The following is a 21,793-nucleotide window of genomic DNA, read 5'->3' as shown; positions in this document are numbered from 1 at the left end:
TGGTTAGATCAAGCACAATGGGGTCCCGGGCAAAGCGCGGTCCGGCAGGAGGTCCGGCTGGTCCTGGAGCGGCTGACGGAGGTTCCTCGGGAGGAGGACGGAGGGGGACGGAGGGGGACGGAGGGGGACGGGGCAGGATCTGGTCACTCAGATGACCCGTGGCGAATCCTCCTCCTGAAGACAGAAAACCCGAGATCTCGCTCCCTCAGACCTGCGCCGGCACCGGACGGCAGGACCGCTACCAGAAGACCGAGGTATGGGTTCCGGACCGGCGATGACAAAAGAGCATCTGCAGACGTGAAGCAAACATCTGCCTCTTCTCACTGCGGGGAAAAGGGCGGCGCCCGCCCTGCGTCAAACCCCCCCGCCCGCACGTCCTCACGCCCCGCAGGACTCCACCCAGGAGCAGGACCAACGCCACGACCCGTCCGCTTCGCCCTCGTGAACCTGGATCGCAGAACGTCTGGGCCATCGGAGAAGGTCCGATCGGACGATGGCGGAGCGGATCGATGGAAACACAATTTGGACGGTTCCGCCACGCGCGGTGCCTTCTGGCAACGTTTCCCCCCAGTTGTCTAAGACTACGTGGAGGTTGGTTCGGCCCGTCCACGCCGGGGCGGTCCGGACCAGCGGGGTCGTGTTGCCCCCCCCCCGCCTCTAACTGTCCCCGAGGTCGCCGAGCTCAATGTCAAGCTTCGGGACGCCTTTGGGCTAAAAGCGTCGTTTCTCCTGAAGATCCCACAATCTTGTTACCTTCTCCGCCCCGCCACCCCCGCACCCGTCTCCTCCAAGTCCCCGGGGACGTCTTATGGCCACGGCACAATAATCTACTTAAACCGTGGTCCTGCCCCACTCTGAGAGATGAAATTACCGATGCGTCTTAATGCACCAGGAGAAAGCCCCGGCCCCCGCCGCCGCCGCCGGGTGGAGTTTGGGTGGAGACGGAGGGCGGAGGTGACTTGGAACGGCGAACAATGAGAGTGTTCGTGAGGGACATGGGTTGGACGTGAGTGGCGGGACGGCGGGATGGGTCTCTTTCCTGGGGACGGGTGATTGCGACACACGGGGACGAACCCTTACCTCCGTTCTCCGGCGATCGTCCGGCTACCCGACGTCTCCGGGCTTCCGGCTCGGGGACCAAGACCTGCAAGAAATCTAGAACGTGAGAAGGTGACGGCGCAGGAGCCGGGGGTCGAGGTCGGCCCCGGAACCTTCTCCTTCGCCCCGGCCGGAGGACCGTCTGCTGCCGCACGGCAAAGTGAAACCGACTTTTCTTTTCAAATCGAGAACCGAACCACCCACCTCTCCGTCCGCCGGCCCGGCGTCGGGCGGGGCGGGGCGGGACGCCGGCGTCGGGACGGGGCGCCCGGCGGCAGCCCGGAGGAGCTCCGCTCAGCCTCGGGATCCTCCAGCTTGCTCTCCTGGAGACAGACTGTCCCGGCTGCGTCCTCAGCACCCTTCAAGTCCCCGTCTCCTGCCCCTCCTTCCAGCCAGGAGGGGTGGGGATCTTCTCTCAGGATAGGTGCACGGGCGAGGACGACTTGGTCGGCCTGGGATTGGACGTGGGTTTGAGGAGGAGGGGGAGGAGCAGGAGGAAGGAGGGGGTCCGGGTTCCGCATTTCATAAATATTAATACAGAGTCCTCCCACTCTAAATGGTAGTTTCTTTAATTTTGTTAGAGGGGGAAGTGCTTTATTCACTAAATGGCTTTTATTAGTGCCGCTCCTCAACTCTTTCATTAGCTAAAGTGCTGCTATAATTTACAGCGGGGAGGGGGGGGAGGGCAGACAGCGTCCGAGGAGCCGCCGCCTTCGCAGGGAAGGACCCTGGACGCTGCAGCTCCCAGAGGGGCCTCGGCCTTCGGGGAAACACAGCTGCAGCAGGTCCAAACATCGGCGTCCCTCCGTCTCCTCGTGGCAAACGCTGAGAACCAACGGTGGAAACCAGCGACCGGCGGCTCTCTGGCCGCGAGCCGGCGGGCTGACGGGGTGTTTGGAGCGAGACGCTGCTCAAACCCACCGGTTATTCAACAGTTAGTGTGATGGGAACACAGTCCCCGGGGAAAGGCGGGTAGAACCTTCCTGCCCGATGAAGCTCTATGAAACCCTGGAGGCCGCGGAGCCACGGCCACGATGGAGGTCTCCTCAGAACACCGGGAGAAGCTCCTGAAAACACTCCTTCTGCCTTCTGCCCGGTCTGAGTCGCTCCGACACAAGATGGCGTCCGGGGCTGGTGGAGAACAGCTGGAGTCAGGAGTCCCCAAACTGCATCTGAGTGAATGAAGTGATTACCCTGAGTGGCCGCTGCTGCTGGGGGGGTGAATAACTGCCTTCATCATCAATGTCAAGTAAATCACTTGGGTGGAAGCTGCCGGACCGGCCGCTCCCACAGCCGCAGTGAGAGGGTTCAGGGGGTTCAGAGTCGCAGCGCCTCCGTCGCGCCGGGCCGACGTGTCGACCGAGTCGAGCGTCCAGAGGAACGTCTCCAGGAGAAGCACCAAGCACACACACTTTGTTCCAGAGGCTTTTATTTTCATATTCAATATGAAGCGTTCCGGGCCTGGAGGACCTCCAGGTTCCTCTGCTGGCTCCTCACATTCACACATGCTCCCATGGAAATACTGGGCAGCTCCACACACGTGGTGATACCGGTGTGGTGTGTGTGTGTGTGTGTGTGTGTGTGTGTGTACATGCATCCAATTCAAGCAGTCTTTTTACTTCTTCACCAGCTGGATGACGTCCTCGTCTTCCAGCACGTGGTCCTTGCCCACCTTCTGAGGGTTGTGTTTCACCGATGATCCCCAGACGAGCGCACTGGAGGAACAGAGAAGAAATGAAGGTGAGCGGGTTCCTCGGGTTCCTCCACCCAGGTGTCCCCCCCTGGTTCTCCATCCTGTCCCGGTGCCTCAGCCCCCCTGAAGGCTCCTGTCACCTCCCCCTCCCCCCGAGATGCTGATGCTTAGCGGCGCTAATGAGCTGTGATTGACGACCTTCACGACGAAGCATCTTCTCAGTCCCTTTCAATCAAAGCTCCTCCTCTGGTGCCTCCAGGCTTTCATTCATCACAAAAAGCTCAAACTGCAGAAACAAGCAGGTTGACACAAAGACCGAGGCCAGAGAGGACGTAGGGCGTCGGAGGCCCCTCCAGGTTCTACAAGGTTCCTTCTCGCATTCGGGGGTCTGCAGAGGGCTGAAGGACCAGCTGGAGTTCCCCCGTGGTCCATGTTCTAGGGACACCGGGGGAGGAGGGTGGAGCTTCGTCCTGTGAATGAAGAGGACGAGGGAACAAAGGGGTCGTGACGGGAAACACCTGCAAACTGTCTGTCTCTGAAGACGGTAAGGAGGAGGAGGTCCCTTCGCCCGACACCTGCTGGGGGAAGATGATGCCTGGTGTGCCATGAAGACGCTGGACGTGTGACGGAGTTAACGGAGTGTCACGTGACCACCGCTTTGGTCGCCGGGGGCACCTTCATCCAGCCCGGCTCATCTCCTGCTGCTGCTGAAGGAGTCTGCGGCACCAGCGCTGAGCAGGGAAATTTCTACCCGGAGCCGGAGGTCCTGTATCTCCAGGGCCTCGACAAGAGTCTGGGAGCAGAACTGCTGCAGCTCCGACGGTCTTTGTCGAAGAAACCACACGGCCCCAGAGGTTCGAGGACCTGGTCTTCAGATGCAATGTGAGGCTCTGAACCTCAGATGAAGCAGAGCTGAACCATCATCCAGGTGACAGAACATCTGCCAGACATCAGCCCCGAGCCGCCTGAACCATCTGAGGGAGGAGGACCGAGACCAGACCGTCCCCCCTGGTGCTGAGCTGCCCCGGGAGGAGCCGTCAGACCTTCTGCCAGCGTCCGCGACTGGTTTCATTTATTGATTATTGATTCCTTGTGACCGCAGAACAGGCCTGACCCAGCAGGGACCCGCGAGACGTCTGGTGGAGGGACCTTCTCCGCTCAGATGTCCCGGTAGAACCGCCTGCCTTCTCCTCCGGGCATTCAGACATATTGTAGCAGGTGTTTGAGAGCACGTTCCTTACAGAGCTCTGAGGCGCCGGTCCCGGTTTCTTCTGGTTCCACGAGTTCCGGACCTCCCTTGGTCACCGAGCGTCCTGCTCAGGTCTTTTCACGCCGCTTGCACCGCGTGGAAGGAGTTTAGTAGGAATATTCAGGAGACAAAGAGCAAAGGGTTGCGGCTGCGTCCGGCCTTCAGACGGAGATCTGCTCCAAGATCAGCCTGTCCCACAGAGGAGAGGACGGAGACCCTCGGAACCCACCGGCCGGCCTCAGGTACTCACTACTTGAACTCTTTGATGAGGTTTTTGTGGATCTTCAGGCAGAAGTCCTCCACCGAGGTCCGTCCGTCAGGCAGGACCACGGGCGACGTGTAGTCCGGGAGCTGTCCTTTGGGTTTGGTGTAGCTGCAGATGGACAAGGAGTCAGGAGCGGTTCAAAGAACAAACATCTGCCCGAACGCCTCCTGTCACTTACATTCTCACCAGCCTCAGGTAGTCCCACATCCTTTCCAGAAGGTCGTCGAAGTTCCAGCGGTGGTGGGCCGAGATGGGAACGCAGTGGGGAACTTTGTAGATGATGTCCAGCTCCTCGATGGAGATCTGGTCGATTTTGTTCAGCACGTAGATGCAAGGGATGTAGACCCTGAGCGGACGAGAGGCGGCGTCAGCGAGTCCGGGCCCGGACCGCCTGGAGGACGGACACACCTGGACGGCGTGGTCCTCTCAGGTATGATCAAACCTTTCGATAAGACCGGCATTCTTATCAAGGATCAAGAATCTTATCGGTATTTCTGCTGCTTTTAGGAGAACGTCTAGGAGGAGCTTCTCAGAGGTGTGCTTCCGTGTCCTACCGGGAACCGAATACGTTGACCCGGCGCACGTAGCGGAGGCCATGAAGGTCTCGTCAGGGGGTTCTTACCGGTTCCCCTCCACCACGTCGATGAGGTCATCGGCGGTGGAGTCGCTGCGCAGGGTGATGTCGGCATTGTGGATCTTGTATTCTGCCAAGATCGTCTTCACCGTTTCGGCATCCAGCTCGGTTTGAGCGCACTACAGGCAGGGGGAGGGGTTGGGTGGAGGAGCGGAGGGGGGTTGGGTGGAGATGGAGGAGGGATGTCAATGCAGAGCACATTTACTGATGAAATGCTGACGTTCTGCAGCAGCACAATAAATGGAAGCAGCTTAATGACATGTGGTCCCGCCCAGATCCAGCAGAGGGTGCTGCTCTGCTCGCCCCGCTGCTATGGTGGCCTGCATCTACCTCGGCCTGCGTCTACCTCGGCCTGCGTCTACCTCGGCCTGCGTCTACCTCGGCCTGCATCTACCTCGGCCTGCGTCTACCTCAGCCTGCACTGAGCAGCAACCACTGCTGCACATCTGCTGAGGAGAACATCTCCGCACAGCTCCATGCTCACCATCCGTCAGAGGAGTCACCTGTCTCACATCAGGAGGTCCAACCATCGGACCACAGGCTTTGCCTAGCCTCAGGATTCAACCCAGAGACCCCCGGGGCTCCCTGCAGAGACCCCGGCCCGTTGACTGAACACCATCCAGACAGGTTTATTACAAGCGTGTACAACATTTCACCAGGAGGAGAAACTGTCCCTCATCAACTGCTGTGGACTCTCCTTGGTAACAGAGCTGTGACTTCTGGGAGGGGGTCCTGATGAGACTGTAGGCCTCTCCGGCTGCAGAGGAACCCCCCTCCGTCCTGCAGCAGCCACAGAGGGCGCGTCTCTTTATGTAAAGCCTTTTACAGTAAGCCGGCTCCCAGAGCACCACCTTTACGAGCAGAGTAAAAGCCTCGCGGCTGCCATTAAACCTGCCCCGCATCACAAATAACCCTTTTATTTACAGTTGTTTTTTACGAGGCCGCTCCCCTGACGTGATCTGCTCGCCGGTCCCACCGCCGGAGTGTGTGTGTGACCCTAATCAGAGAGCGGAGACCTCTGAAGCAGCTCTCCATCCCATTCAGAAGATGCATTCTACGGGGGAACCGACCCGGCCGTCCACCAGCGGAGGGCGCTAAAGCCCGAGCACAGATGGAACCGGGCTGTTCGGACCAACTGCCCCTTCACTCCGGACAGTTGGGCTTTTTTAAATCTTAGCCTGCCGAGTCTCTGGACGCCATGCTGACCTCCTCCCACCTTCTGCTCAGTGGCACTCCAGGGTAAGGAGAGCAGGGAGCGGAGGTGTTCAGGTCGGTGCTTCATCAAACCCCAGGTGGAGCAGGAAGCTGCTCCTGCTGCTCTGCCCTCCTCTAGAACCTTGCTAAATGATCTTCAGGAGGTCCAAGCTCCTCCGCCACCGTCTCAAGTCTTCCTTCCTTTCATTGCAAATACTTTTAGACGACAAACATTTGAGCCACCTCTGCCTGAAATGAGGGTTTGTAAAGTCCTAAAACTCCATCGGTGGCTTCGCCGTCACTGAAGATCGACGCTATCGCCGTTTGACCGATTCCTCCACTCATCTCGCGTGAGAAGACCCGCCCTCATCCATTTTTAGAGCGTCCCCGCCGAGACGTACCGTGGCGGTGAAGTTGATGCCTCCCTTGTCCTTCTTCTTGAAGCCGATGTTGGGCGGCTGCTTGTTGAGTCGGATGCCGAAGCCCTCCAGCTCGTGCTCGATGAGCTTCTTATGGACCAGAGGCTTCAACACATCCAGCACTATCAGGATGAGGTTGCAGGTCCGAGCAACTGGAAACAGGCGTGGGGAGGAGCAGAGCAGGTCGGACACGGGTGATGAAGATCACGGTGGACGTCTCCTTAGAAAAGCAGAAGCCTAACCCGCTTCCACGGTTACCTGCGATGACTTGCCGGCCTCGTCCTTTCCCGTCCTTGGCCCCCTCGATGATTCCAGGGAGATCCAGGAGCTGAGATGACAAAGGCCAGGAGTGTGAGGAAGAGCCCGTGTTCTCCAGCGGGCGGACGTGGCCACGCGGGTCGTACCTGGATCTTTGCGCCTTTGTAGCGGATGACGCCGGGCACCGTCGTGAGGGTGGTGAATTCGTAGGCGGCCACCTCCGAGTAGACCCCGGCCAGGTTGCTCAGCAGCGTGGACTTCCCCACCGAAGGAAAACCCACAAAGCCGACACGAGCGTCGCCCGTCTTTGCGACGTCAAACCCTGGGAGCGAGGAGAACGGCGGCTGTTTGAAGCAGACGGGCTCGGGGTTCCCGGGGAGGAGACGGGACGGAGGGGAAGCGCTCACCTTCTCCCGTTCCGCCGCCGCTGCCTCCTTTGGGCGTGATGAGCTCCCTCCTCAGCTTGGCCAGACGGGCTTTGAGCAGACCCAGGTGGTGGGCGGTGGCCTTGTTCCTCTGTGTCCTGGCCATCTGCGTTGGACAGCAAAGGCACCGCGTTCACTCTCCGCACCATGGGGTTCAGAGGTATCTGCTCCGGGCAGAGTCTGACCCGGTTCTGTGCGGCTGCAAACGACCGCTGCAGACCCTTTACGGCCATTAAACGTCTTTCCTTGTGACAATACAAAATACATTGTGCTTTTATAGGGATGGGCCCCCCATCGGTTCCCGGTCTACACCCGTGTCCCGGGTGGGAGCGGTCGTTGTGCTTGACAGGTCGCAGCAGACTCACGCACGCAACCACTCGCTCTGTCACTACCTCGATCCGGCCTCCGGGAATCTCCTGCACCCTTTGGGTCTGTGGGAGGAACCCACTGAGAACCCTCAAAGAACCCACTGAGAACATGCTCCCTCCACAGATGGAAACTAATATTGTCTGAAACTAGTTCTCTACATTTACCAACACGGCGACGGATTGCTCTGAATCTGTTGATCGATGATGACACGCCAGGTTAACAACTGTGAAACACTGCTGAATCTTCTGGTGTCACCTTTCTTCTACAATCCAGATGTGTTTCTGTGTCACAAGTTGACCAGGTAACTGAACTGCACTTCTTGTAGGTCACTTTGGTTAAGAGTGTGTGCCCAATGACTGTAATGTGATGTAAAAACACCTCCAAACAAATTCTTTGTTCGGCATGAGCGCTTTTGAAAGCGTTTTAATCGGTAGTCATTCAGCTTCGGACTGTCCGTGGAGCTCTGGAGGCTCCACACATGATAACCGAAGCCCAGGACTTCCAGCTGAAGAAACCAGGTTTGTTGATCTGACCTGTGAGTTGAACGAGACGTATGTTTACATAACGCTAAAATTACAGAGGACACCTTTCCGATGGGACGTGTGCCTCTTCCCTCTGGTGAGATGTAACAGCTCGAAGAGAAAGGTTCAGGTGATCCGGGACCCAAACGAGTCAGGAGTTCTTCCTGACGTTCGTTACGAAGCCGCGGTTTGTCAACACATCTCAGCAGCAGCTAGCTAGCTAGCAACTAGCTAGCTAGCTAGCAGCTAACAGTTAGCGCCGGTCAGAAACAGCAATGCGAGCTTTGGCACGGCCGCTCACAGTATTGTCACTCCGTAAGCTATAAACCGTTGCACTGTGCACTTTCAATAGGAAACGGGCCTGAAAACACGAATCCAGTTGACACTGTAGCTCAAAAATAAAATACTTTATTTTACCGGCGAGGCCCGGCCGGTGGAGCACGGCTAACCTATGCTAGTATTGGCAGCTAGCGGTTAGCAACAACGTGACGAACTCACCGCTGGAGCCCGGCGGTCCTCCGCCTTACCTCATTTTCGATCTCCGCGATTTTGGCGAGTATGCTCATGATGGCAGAGGCTCTGGTGTAAAGTCAAGGTGGGGAACAACTGCGGTACAAAAAAAATCACATTCAGCTGGAGGACAAGTAACCGATTCTTCGGAGAGGGGCGCGCAGCTCTACACCACGCATGTATCTGAGCGCTTCTTCGCGGGAAATCTCGCGAGAAGCGACGGGTGCCTGGCAGAAGGGAAGCTTTGCCCCGCGGGTTGACTCACAGGACAAACACAGATCGGACGCCTTCAGGTTGTTAATTTTCCAGAGGCAACTGTGGCGTTATTGTTTTCCAGTGGCGAAGTTTTTTGTTGTTATTCTATTTATTTTCAGATAGAGTATCGGAAGTAGTGACACACAGACTGGACTCGGACACCCTCTCTCTATTTGTATTGTAACCCAATTAAAGCCTGAAGTGAGTGGATTTATTAAAACGGGTGTATTTCGGAGAAAAAAAGGGGTGAGAAAAAGAGGTACTTCATGTGGTAATTTGACCTGTAGAATAAAGTAACGGCGTCACCAGAGGCTGCACATTTGCATTTAAAAAGCGGGTTACGGATGTTTGTCACAGAACCAAAGTAACACTATTACTGTCACAGTACAGCACAGTTCTGCTTTTTTTTAACCTTGTTTTATCTTGGTGGTTTCCCCTTTATAATAGCAATTTATTTACATAATTACTGGCTCTTTCACTTGGTCATTAAACTCCAGTTACACACGATAAGAATCCTCACACAATGAAGAGAAAGTCAAATAGTGTATTTTGTCTTTTTTATTGTTTAAGTCGCATACAATATAATCTCTCGTTGGTTTCTATGTTGCTTCTTGGACTGGATATTTGTTTCTGTGTTCACCCTTGAAGTAACTCGGCGCTGCTGAAGGCGACCGCGGCTGCTGACGTGAGGAGACCCCCGCACCCTCGGGCCCCGTGCTGCTGCTGGACGCACGGCCGACCTCACCATGGACACACACATATGGATGTACACGAGTTCAGAGTATCACAGAGTGTTGGCCTCGTCAGAGTTTGTTTTCTTGAAACTCCGTTGGCATGGAGACCACGTGTATGAAAGAGGATACGGAACAAAAACATGGAATCCAGATCTGATATGTTGAAATCCATCCATGACGAACCACCGGAAGAGCTGTGTGTGTGTGTGTGTGTGTGTGTGTGTCTGTGTGTGTCTGTGTGTGTGTTTGTGTGTCTGTGTGTGTGTATCTTAACTCCGGTCCAAGGAATCTTTAACCACATGCTAGATATGCTGAGTGTGTCATTTCCCAGATCCATGGTTGATTTGTTGCAGGAGGTGTGCTTGTCCTCATCACAATATACAAAAATAGTAGATTTTTTTTCTCTCTAAAAGGTAGATATGGTTTTTAGCAAGTTGTTGTTGTTGTTGTTTCCCAGCTGAGGTGACAGCGAGCATAAATAGCACGGAGGGCGGACGGACGGGAGGTGAGACACAGCGAGACGTGGCTCCCGAGTCGTGAGGTCTCAGGGCTTCTCGGTAGGAATGGAGATGGAGGTTCTTTGCGGAAAATCAACATAAACATGGGGTTTTGACATGGCCGCCCAGCCCGAGCCGCCGATCCTGTGACGAACCGGCGCGCAAACGCCTCGCACGTTCCCGCTCTCCATCTGCAACCCGTCACCAGTCAGCTAGGAAGTGCATTGATTAGAAACTAAGTGCAAGTACAGATTTGATGCATTCATTTCTGACTAGAGGATTAAATTATCTGCAACTTCGCCTCCCCCCTCCAAAAAAAGTCCTTCTAGCGGGCGCTCTGCGAAGATTCCGCTGCAGTCGACGCGGTTTCTAGCCTACCACGTATATGCATTAAACCTAAGGCCCGCTCCGGTCCCTCCCATACAGCGCTCTCCCGTTTCCCCGCCGTGTTCCCTGGTTCCCATGGTGACCGAATGAAGCCGGCGCAAGCGCGACGTCCGTGAGAAGCACTATTTTAGTGCAGTAGTTTCACAGCGGGTAGCTGCGCCACCTACAAGGGGCGAGCGCTGCATGTCGCTGCGGGCACGGCCCCCCGCCCGGCCCGGCCCGGCCCGGGAGCTCCTGCGTTTGCTGTTCTACTGAGGGAAGCGCGGTCGTCGATGGCGGTGTCACCAGAGCGAGGGCATCAACATCTTCTGAGGTAATAGAAAACAACGACGGCATCCGGGTGTCCGCGAAGATGCGCCGTCCCCATCGCTCGGATTCTGAATCAGAATGTATTCGCTTATTGAAACCATAAGGCTTTAAGATAAATGCAACTCGGCCATATGATGGCGAAAGTCCCCCGCGGAGGCGCCGCCCCCCGCGCTCTAGCTGCTCTCGGAGGAGGTGGGCGGCGCCGTGGAGGACGACCTCCGCCGGGACGCCGACTGCGAGCGCTCGGGGTCGTGTTTGTCGTAAGGCTGGAGCTGCAGCTCCAGGAAGTCCCTGTGCTGCTGGCTGATGACCTGGCTGATGAGGCCCGGCAGAGCCTGCAAGTTACTGAGGAGGGTCTCCAGCTTAGTCTCCAGCAGGGCGATCCTCTTCTCCATGTCCTCCCCCCTCTCATTCAAGTCCGAGATCATGTCATACATGATGTTCTGAGTCTGGAACAGGGAGAGGAAACCAGCTTAACACCATCACTATCCCGAAACCCCCCCCGGACTCTCGAGTCGCGCCGACCGAACTCGACCAAACATCGTCTCCTCCGGCGGCCGAAGGTCCGCGCCTTCGCTCTGCCGAGCGCCAGGCCGTGACCTCTGCTGACCCCTTCCCTCGAGGGGGGGCTGCCGGCCGCAGGGCCTCCTCCGCCTCCCGCTCCTCAGGGCATCTTCTCACCCCTCGCACGAAAGCTTCGTCCAAGTCCAGAGGGTCAGGACCCCTCAGGCGGCGGCGAGCGGGGGGCGGAGCTAAGCTCCCGGGGCTTCGCTCAATTGACAGAGACACAGGACGTCTGTTCAGTCAACCAGTTTAATGAAGAAGGACTGGATGTTTGGTCCAGCTGGAGAAGACACGGGACCTCCCCGCCCAATCTGCAGCTGCCGTGTGTGTGTGTGTGTGTGTGTGTGTGTGTGTGTGTGTGTGTGTGTGTGTGTGTGTGTGTGTGTGTGAAGCTAGACTGCCCCCCTCTGGCCACTCCCTCAAATCACAGTGGCTACAAACTCAGCCGAGCGACAGTGGACTCGAACCGCAGCCTCCGGCCGTGTCCGTCTCCGCCGCCGGACCTCTGAGGGTCAAAGCTCCTCTCCTCTGTGCGCCTGCAGCTCTGGCTGAGTCATCAAAGCACAGTGTGTGTGTGTGTGTGTGTGTGTGTGTGTGTCTCCAGGTTGATCTTTCTGCTGTGTCAGGCTGGCGTGCTGCCTGGTTTTTCCCTGAGGTTTGTCAACTCGTGTTTTGTGCATCTGGAGACAAACATCCCAGAATACTCGAGGAGCGGGGGTTCCTGCCGGGCCGTCCGGGGGAACCGGAACCGTCACACGCACCGTGAGCGCAGAACGGCCGTCTGTTCATTTGACACCTGTAGACTTTGAGCGCGTGGACCCGCATGCATTACGTTCGGGCGCACGGACAAAGTAATCGAGATACCGGCCTATCCTCGTGAGCGGCGCCGCCGTGCACGGACTAGCTTACCTTGGCCAGGTCCACTAGTGAGTTTGCTTGGTCATTCAGCTTGCGTTGCTCCATTTTAACACTTCTCAATCTGAACACAAGACCATCGAGAACCCACAGAGTCAGGCTGTCAGAGGTGGCGCACACACAGCATCCAGGCGGAGGGCGGCCCGGGCATGCACAGGAGTGTGACACAATGCAGGGGTCGCAGGGGGGCCCTCTGGTGGAGCTGCATGCAAGTGGAAGGAGACCACGGAGGAGGGGGAGGGGCCGGGTCCTGCTCCCACGCCGGCGAGGAGCGGCGCCCGCGGCAAACATCTAGCAGGTCCGACGGAGGACGCCGACCCCCGCTGCGTCCGAGATCTGCGACGCCGGCCGGCGTCCGGAGCGTCTCCACGACGACCGTCACCACGGAAAGAAGGGTGAGATCTGAGGCGGCCTAAGGAGCTTCCCTTCTTCTCCACGGCCGAGGGGCCGCTTCAGAGGGGCCTTCGTGGACGCTAAATAATTCACAGCTCCTGGTAAATCGGTCTTCTGAGGCCGAGCCCGTGGGGGGGGGCTCAATATTGCAGAGTCGACCACACGCCAGAGCTCCCCCAACACACACACACACACACACACACACACACACACACACACACACCGCCCCCCCAGGAGAAACAGTCACCTTCTTCTGGCGGACACAAGAAATGGGCACCATCATCAGCCTCGAGGAAAGCAAAGGGCAACGACCGGGCAGGTTGGGGGGGCTAATTAGCCGAGATAAGCCCGTTGTCATGCAGGATCGTCTCTCGCGACCCCAACAGAGGGCGCCACAGAGGACTGTACGGGGGAGGGGGCTGACCCCCCCTCCCGTGGAGAGGAGATTCTGAGGACAAGAGGAGAATTCAGAGTATCGTGGGGGGGGTTCTCATACCGGAGCGCTGATTTAGGAGCTGCTGGAAGGACGCGCGTCACAGCTGGAGGTCAACGCCGCTCGCCTTCGCCTTAGCGCTCTGCGTTATCCCTCGGTCAAACCCCCCGGGAGGGTCTGCATTAGAGCGACCCTCCTGAATCCCTGAATCTGCAACGCCGCCGCAAAGCCTCCGGCGAGTTGCAGCCCCCCCCCAAGATGGCGAGGCCCGTCAGCACCGTGCCATCACTGCCGCTCAGCGACCGCCAGCTTCGCTAAATCTGACTCTCAAACTATAGCTGACTTCTATGGTGGCGCTGAGGACGGGGCGAATGTCACGCCGCCGCCGCCAACGGGATTTACCACCCCGACCTTCCTCTGGGTCACTGATCACACACACACACACGCACACACACACACACACACGCACACACACACACACACACACACACACACACACACACACACACACACACACACACGTGCTGTCCTGCTTCCTGCTATGATTCCCTCATCAACCTTGGACAGGACAGCGTTCCCAGCGGGAGGGGCGGCAGCGAGGCCGTTGAGCAGAACCGCAACGCCTGACTGAACAGCTGCTCCGGCCGACAACGACACTCCACTCACACCTGGTCCGCCCCGCCCCCCAGCCCGCAGCGGGGGGCGGGGCCTCCTTCTCTCGCCGCGTGATTTCAACAGATCTTTGCGCCGGCGCCGCCCCGCGGACACGACGGGAGGAAGGTGGCTGCCGATGCAGGAACAGGCGGAAACAATGGTTCCACACAACCGAAAGATGACCCTGAGCTGGGGGGGGGCACACAGACTGTGTGTATGTATGTGTGTGTGTGTGTGTGTGTGTGTGTGTGTGTGTGTGTGTGTGTGAGGAGGGGGGGACTGCTTGGAGGCCCTCAGAGCTCCAGATGTCATCCTTGGGTCGGTGAAAGCACAGTTGGCTGGAGTTTAATCAGAGGCTCCTGATTAAAGATCAGTTTCATCACATCCATGCAGAATGGGAGGAAAACACCCTCCGTCACTGAGAACTGAAATTCACCTGACAGGCTGAGTGTGTGTGTGTGTGTGTGTGTGTGTGTGTGTGTGTGTGTGTGTGTGCGCATGTGTCTGTGAGGCTGAGGGTGAGGTGTGAGGTGAGCTCAGTGTCTGACAAACAAACACCTTCTGTATGTGCGTGTGTGTGTGTGCGCGTGTGTGTGTGTGTGTGTGTGTGTGTGTGTGTGTGTGTGTGTGTGTGTGTAGCCTCTCGGTCGGTGCAGACATGAATTTCACTTGTCGAGTGAGGGAGTGTCAGTGTCAGACTGAGGTTGAGGACAAGCTCTCGTTGCATGCACACAGCAGGTCTGGGTCTGGGTTCGAGGCGAACACTTACTTTCGAGCTCTATTGTGACGACACACAGACACACACACGCACGCACGCGCACGCACGCACACACACACACACAGGAGGAGAAGGAAACATGAAGTAGACAAATGAATCATCAAACATCACAAAAACAGTCCACGCCCCCCGTCTCCACGCCGACCTCCAGAAACCCAGGGAGTGGAACCACCGAGCAGCACCTCCACGGAGCTGCAGAGAGCAGGCAGCTGAAGAACGATGAGCTCCCCTGATGACATCCAATGTTCTGCACTGGAGTCAGGCCTTGCTCTAACCTGCTCGCCTACATCTCATCCATCTGGGCTTTGTGAGCACCACAGACTGGAGGAGGTGTGGAGAGGAATGAAAACACACTCCGGCGTGAATGCAGCAGAGAGAGGGGAACAGTGGAGACCTCCTTCTTCTCCTTCTCCTCCACCTCATCCTCCTTCTCCTCCTCCTTCTCATCCTCCTCCTCCACCTCATCCTCCTCCTCCACCTCCTCCTTCTCCTTCTCCTTCTCCTCCTCCACCACCATCAGGAGGGACAGCGATTCAACTCAGGCGTCGAAAAAGCAAAAGACCATCGCTCCATCACCTGCAGCTGCTGCAGGAGCTTATGGAGCTTTTGGAGCTCTCGGAGCTTTCGGAGCTTCTGGAGCTGCCGCTGGAGCTCCGGAAGGTCCTGTAGCGGCGCCTGCCGCTGCAGACGGCTCCCCGAGTTATTTGGAAGACAGTCCACGAAAAGCTTCATGGACAATCTAATGTGAGAGAAGCAGGAAGCCGAGGGAGAACATGTCCATCCTACACCGAGATGCAACCGAACCAGAGGAGGGGAAGGTAGAGGAGGGGTCTGGTCACCTCCCTAAACATCTAGTCACTCATGTGATCTGAAGGCCACGGCAGCGGGAGGACAAAAACAAAACAAGAACAACAAGAACCGGGACAGGCTTCAAATCGATGCTGTTTCTCAAAGTGAGACGTGTCCGTGAGGGTGACGGGTCTGAGTGTGGAGGACAGGAGATCAGGACCTGGAGCGGCCGGGCCTTCGTCGCAGCGCAGAGATGCGTTGTGACAGCGGGGGGGGGGGGGGGGGGGGGGACTTCAACCCCAGTGCTGGACCCGCACCCTGGACCAGCAGGGCCCCGGAGCTCCGCCCCCAGAGGAGCCTCTAGAGGGCCCTGCAGCTCCAGAGCTCCGCCCTTACAGGGCCCTGCAGCTCCGCCCCCAGAGGGCCCTGGAGCTCCGCCCCTTGAGGGCCCCGGAGCTCCGCCCCTAGAGGGCCCCGGAGCTCCGCCCCCAAAGGAGCCCCGGAGCTCCGCCCCGGCAGCCAGGTGAGTCGCCTCCAACGGCTGGAGCTCTCCGCCTTTCTTTTTTTATGCTACAGGTGTCAAATAATTCAGATTGTCAGGACGGAGATCCGGCGGCAGATGGAAGGTTCTCGCACGCAGCGGCCCGGGTGGGATCGGGAAGGCGGTACCTACTGGTGGATGGCTTGGAGGAACTTCCTCTGGTGCTTCCTGACTCTGGCGTGGTCCATCTTCCTCACCAGTTTGGTGTTTTTGTAGATGAGCCACGTCTCCCTGAGAACGTTTGCCGCGGTGTTCTTCACCTGGCGGGCGAGAGGCGGGTCAGGGGGGCAGGCGGCGGGAAACGAAACCGGCGCCGCGGACTCACTCGTTTGGTCAGCTGGGTGTCCATCATGAAGTTGTGGACGTGCTTCTCCGCTTTGGTCAGCTCCAGTTTCTTGGCCACCACCGCGACCACCAGGGCGGTGCAGCCGGCGCCCTGCGGAGAAACCACACCTTCAGGTGGAGCGCCGTGACGGCCCTCGGCTCCGGGCGCTCCCACGGACGTCACGGAGGACGCTTCCACGCAGCCCGCCGCCAGCAGAAGGTTCAGGTCATAGAATTGAGGTGTTAACAAATATCGTTGAAGAACGTGTCCGTCGTCTGGCGGGCCGAAGGAGGAAATGAAGAACGGAGCGGACGTGCTCCTCACCATGATGCCGGTCAGGAGACAGACTCCTTTCCCACAGTAGGTGTGAGGGACCATGTCCCCGTACCCGATGGTCAGAAAGGTGATGGAGATCAACCACATGGCTCCCAGGAAGTTGCTGGTGATGTCCTGCTTGTCGTGGTACCTGCAGAGAAGATGGACAGCGGGAAGGAGTCGTTTCCCCGGCAACTGATTTCTGATGTCAGGTTAACACTTGGTCACCATTCAGCACGGCCACACACACATATGCACATGCGCACGCATGCAGTCATACACACACACACACACACACACACACACACACATACTGCCAAGGCTGTCGATATCTATTTTTAGGTCTTATCTGAGCTGGACGGCGTGAGGAGGGGATGCGGCACCTCTCACAGGCTCTCACGGTCCAGGCGGCGATGATCCACAGCGATATGGTGAAGACCAGCAGCACGGTGCCGGGGCAGATGGTCATGAGGGTCTTCATCACGAAGCGTGTGTTGAAGTTGATCTTGTTGAGGGCGCCGATGCTGCGCGACGAGGCGTCGGTGAAGAGCTTGCTGTGCAGCAGCATGACGCGGGCGATGAGGTACAGGCGCAGGAACATGGGGATGGATAGGATGATGTCCACGTCGGCGTCCGTCATGGACGGCACGTAAGAGTAGGCCAGGCGCGCCGTCCACGTGAAGGTGTAGTTCCCTGGGATGGGGTGGATGGCGCACACCAGGATCTCCAGGCAGATGAAGAAGATGCGCTCGTAGGTCATGGCTATCCTCCAGTCGTCGGCCGCGTTGTCCACCATGAACAGCTGCGAGGAGAGGGCGCGGAGATGTTCGGCGTCACACGGACAGCAACAGGAAACCATTAGAAGCAGGAAGTAAAAGCCCTTGCCCGGAGAGGTCTCTGTGGCCTCCTGAGATGTTTGTCACCCCCACCTGAACAGGTCCCTCCAGCCGGATCAGGACCTGCTCTCACACGTCCACACACGGACCTCCATCTCCTGTTATCTACCTGTGCTGAGGGTCTCCTGGGACCGTCCAGGAGGTGAAGATGGGTGCTCAGGAGAGAGGTTTCACTCTGATGCGGTAAAAGGATGATTTACTTTCATATCTGAATCATTTAAAACCTGCTCTGTAAGAGCTGTTTTTTTTTCTCCATTTTTTCAATAAAGAGATGAGTAGAAGAGCCAAGGGGGCTGGAGCAGAAGGTCCCAGGAGACCTTCTGCTCCTTTCCAGGGACGAGTCCGTTCCCCGACCACCGGGACGCCGTTTGCGTCGCGGTCACAGATCCAGCACTGCTGACCCCGGGCGCCGGTCCACGTTAGCGTCCCGCCCAACTGCGATGTGGTTGGACGCCCACCTGCCGCTCCTCACCATTCTTCTCCACGTTCGTGGGCTCAGAGCTCCGTTTGCTGCAAGAGGCTTTCTTCATCAACTGGGGCTTAAAAATTCATGGCTTCATGCTGAGGCTCCCGGTTGTCTCCAGGGCCGGTCTGTGCTTGCAGATAACCCCCCCCCCCCCTTGACGCGCCCACACTGGAGATCGGTGAAGTGATGCCTCAGCAGGTTCATGCAGGAGCTTCCCTCCAGGGCCTGCTGACATTGTTGTTCCTGCGTGGGAGCTCCAGTGAGGGGAAGAAGAGGAGCACGTGACGGCAGCTTCTCTAGGGTCTACCTCCAACGACCACGCAATACATCTAATATCCGCTCTGCTTTCTGCAAGCTAACTCACACTGAGGTTCACCCATCAGCTCAGGATCCACCGGCGAGAACCAACCCGTGATCCCGCCTCACCTGGATCACCTGCTGTCACCTTGTCAACCTGGAGGTCCAGGTCACTCTTGAAATAACCAATGAATTTCCCATCTGTAGGGACTTTTCCAATACAGATGGACATATATATATATATATATATATATATATATATATATATATGTTTATATACCTGTGTGTGTGTGTGTCTATATAATATATATATATATGTATACATCCATGCATGTGAACTATTTTGAAGTTTAAAAGGAATATTCTGTTCTATGAACCTGAATATTCATAATGTTGATATTAAAAAACACTTATACACACACACACACACTGTATATAAAAGCTGAGATTATGAATGTTTCATTAAATGATTAAATATTTAAACACACACTAGATATATGTGTGCATATATATATATATGTCTGTGTGTGTGTGTGTGTGCATACTGTATATATATATATATATATATATATATATATATATATATATATATATATTTATATATTCTTGGGAATTTCTGTACACATAAATATTGGGCAGACAGGACTGATGGGAGGAGGGTGGAGAAGTTGTGGAGCAGGTGGAGAGCAGGTGGGGTTCCATGAGGAGCGTGAGGCTGAAGAAGGCCGGGGCCGTCGGTCCCTCAGAGACCAGTCGGACGAAGCCAGATGGCCGGAAGTCTCGAGTGGAGATGAAGGCCGGTCCTGATGTGGGAAGCAGTGATCAGGGCCTTCCTGACGGAGGAGAAGGAGGGGGCTCCACCTTCTGGGGTCTGACAGATGCTTACTGATGATGACACCGTCAGCCAGGGCTCGGACATACCTTCACCTCCATCAGCTCCTCCACCTTCACCTCCATCAGCTCCTCCACCTTCACCTCCATGGTTCTCTCCACCTTCACCTCCATCAGCTCCTCCACCTTCACCTCCATCTGTTTAGACCCAATCAGGCTCAAATATGACGCTGTCAATGATTTGAACTTCTGGGCTTTTTGTTTGAGGAGCATCTCCGGCTCCCTGCCTCTGAGGGACCTGCAGTTGCCCGAGAAGGGATGCCCGGGACGCCTTTCCTGAGAGATGTCCTCGTACGGGGACTGCCCAGGAGGTCCCGTTACCTCCCGGGAGAAAATCCCATTTAGTGAGGATGTATCTGCAGAAATGATGGGATGGATGGATCACCGGAAGATCGGCTGTAGACCGCAGCCAACCTGGAGCCAACCTGGAGACCAAACGTCCCAGCAGATGGTCTGAAGCACAACCCACTTCAAGACTTCCATCACTGGACTTGAAGAACCAAACGTCAGACGGCATCAACTGGGTTTTTCTGTCCGGTAGCTGTCAGATCCATCTCCCGACCCTTCTTCACTTCTCCAGAAACCGAGCCGGTCGGCTCAGTCGAACAGGCGACGTTCCACATCTGGTTTGAAGACCAAACCTGGGGTTTGGAAACACCCGGCCCACTTTCTGTCCCCACTTCCTGTGCGCCCCCTCAGGAGACACTGGCGCAACCAGCTGGAGACCAGCGTCCGCTGAAAACCAGGGCTGGAGGCCTAAAGTCAAATCTCACAAAAAGGCTGAGGAGGAGGAGGATCTCCAGACACAGGATCAAGTCAGGATCTCCAGACACAGCGGTCCGCAGGCTTTATGGCTCCTCGACCTCCCGTCGCTCGTAAAAAAACAGCTCACAGAAAAACCCGTTTGGCGCTAGCGGCGGAGGTGCTAGCTGAGGTTAGCGGGTGTAGAATCCATAACCGAGCGCCGCTCTCACACCTCCGGCTCTGAGGCAGAATCTGCTGTCTGGACCGCCTGACTCTCTTCCTGCTCAGAGACCAGTTTCGTCCGTGAGCTAAATTTAGCTCCTTCTGATCCTGAAGAGCTGGGAGAAGTTAACAACGATGAACTGATAACACCGGGGAAATTCTCGCTCCAACCCTTGAGGTGGGCGGGACTCGTTGGCGTTTCACCGAGACGAGCCTTTCCGCTGTCGCTCCTTCTGGTCCCGTCTTTGTCAGCCGCCAGCCGACGCTGTGGGTCCTTCCTGGTCTCTATCAGGACAGGCGGCGGGGGTTTCGCAGAAATGACGCCGCCATGCTAACAGCAGGCTAATTACCCCGGAGGAGTTCGTGTTCGTGTTCAGGCATGATAAGGATCAGAATAACTAGCTTCAGATAGAGGTTCTGACTTGTGGAGACCCGGTCCTTGTCTGAGACTGACGGGTTGTTCTGCACGGATGCCGCTTTGACCTCTGGACCGGCGAGCCAGAAGAGGGCGGAGGATCTCCGAGGAACCAGCGGCGCGTCCGGAGGCCCGAGCGCAGGTCCGACCCGAGGCGGCGCCCCCCGGTCTACTCGGGGGAGGCCCCCCCGGTCAAGGCGGCGGCCCGACCGGAGCCCCCCCCCCAGGTCCCGGAGGCCCTCCGGGACTCACCTGTGGCGCTAGCCGGGTCGGTTACCGGTTTCGCCGCGCTCAATAAACTAATGGAGGCCGGCTCGATATCTAATCTGCGTAATGCGGACGGGGACGTATATCTTGTGGCCGAGAACGTAACCGCTCCATCTCATTAGCTGATTGGTTGAGAGCCGGAGCTCAATTAGACATTAATGCGATGCTTAATTTATGGTATCAAGGCGAGGCCCCTCGGGGCCACTTTCCCCGGACTGCCGGGGACGGCGCTCCATCACAGGGACGTCTCACATCTGCATACGCGCTCTGCTACTCAAGCAAATTAAAAGCCCCTCCAGGCGGACGCAGGACCCCCCCCCCCCCTCCCCCGCGGTGCCGGTACTCCGACCCGCCCGTTCATTCAGCGGTTCTCCTGCACGCCTGCATCCCGGCGGGACAGCAGGGAATTCTGTCAAGTCTTATTTCAAACAAACAATCACCGCAGCAACAAAGTAAGCGGGGTAAACGCCCGGGGCCGGGGCCGGGGCCGGGGCCGGGGCCGGGGCCGGGGCCCCTGCCGCCGCGGAGGCCCCGCATCCACAACGCCATGAAAACTGCCCCGGGCGAGCGGCCAGAGAGGACGGGAGGCAAACGGGATCTCATCACTTCTCCAGGAGAGCGTGGAGACACGTGCAAAGAGCTCGCCATTAATACCATTTCCTGTCTGCGGGCCGTGAGACCTCATCTGAGCACCGTTGTGATGTCCCACATCCACCGGGCTCACCTGACCTTCACGGCCCTCACAGGGAGGAACGCCTCCTGCCGTCACAGCCTGCAGGGAGAGCAGAGGACATCCGAGGAGATCGCAGGAGGCGATCTGCTTCAAGGGGCAGGAGGAGGTGAGGGTTTCATCATGTGTCACAATCTGGCATCAGGCATCCGTGAACACACACACACACACACGCACACGCACGCGCGCGTGCACACACACACATACTGTGATGCAGCAGCATACCACTGGAAGTACACTTGACTTTGCAGGAAAAGCTGAGGGGTAACCTCAAATCACAGGAATAGAGGGACACATTAGTGGCAGGAAGGAGCTGTCCAAAGGAGAAGAAGAAGAGGAAG

The 21,793-nt window shown here is 57.1% G+C and overlaps 2 protein-coding genes across 2 annotated transcripts in view; both read right to left on the bottom strand.

Moving 5' to 3' along the window:
- Nucleotides 1–2,510: 2,510 nt before the first annotated feature.
- Nucleotides 2,511–8,828, bottom strand: drg1 (developmentally regulated GTP binding protein 1). The gene is made up of 9 exons (XM_086151664.1): nt 8,653–8,828; nt 7,218–7,341; nt 6,957–7,132; nt 6,811–6,880; nt 6,535–6,704; nt 4,928–5,058; nt 4,484–4,651; nt 4,291–4,413; nt 2,511–2,813 (listed from the first exon to the last, which is right to left on the bottom strand). Exons 1-9 carry the CDS (start codon nt 8,689–8,691, stop codon nt 2,714–2,716), a joined length of 1,101 nt encoding a protein of 366 aa, XP_086007790.1. The 5' UTR covers nt 8,692–8,828; the 3' UTR covers nt 2,511–2,713.
- A 2,016-nt stretch (nt 8,829–10,844) lies between these two features.
- Nucleotides 10,845–21,793, bottom strand: part of kcnn2 (potassium calcium-activated channel subfamily N member 2) — a 13,917-nt gene continuing 2,968 nt past the window's right edge. Inside the window, exons 3-9 of the mRNA XM_086151665.1 lie at nt 16,908–17,326; nt 16,534–16,675; nt 16,210–16,320; nt 16,017–16,144; nt 14,546–14,554; nt 12,291–12,360; nt 10,845–11,266 (exon numbers count right to left, since the gene is read on the bottom strand). Coding sequence (XP_086007791.1) covers nt 10,991–11,266; nt 12,291–12,360; nt 14,546–14,554; nt 16,017–16,144; nt 16,210–16,320; nt 16,534–16,675; nt 16,908–17,326 — 1,155 coding nt within the window. The 3' untranslated portion in view covers nt 10,845–10,990. The remainder of the gene's footprint in view (nt 11,267–12,290; nt 12,361–14,545; nt 14,555–16,016; nt 16,145–16,209; nt 16,321–16,533; nt 16,676–16,907; nt 17,327–21,793) is intronic.

This window comes from Fistularia commersonii, chromosome 9 (assembly GCF_037954325.1).
Source record: "Fistularia commersonii isolate RoL2024-O1a breed Wild chromosome 9, RoL_Fcom_v1.0, whole genome shotgun sequence".
Lineage (NCBI taxonomy): Eukaryota > Metazoa > Chordata > Actinopteri > Syngnathiformes > Fistulariidae > Fistularia > Fistularia commersonii.
Note: the sequence above shows the minus strand (reverse complement) of the source record. Positions and strands in the feature narration are given on the sequence as shown.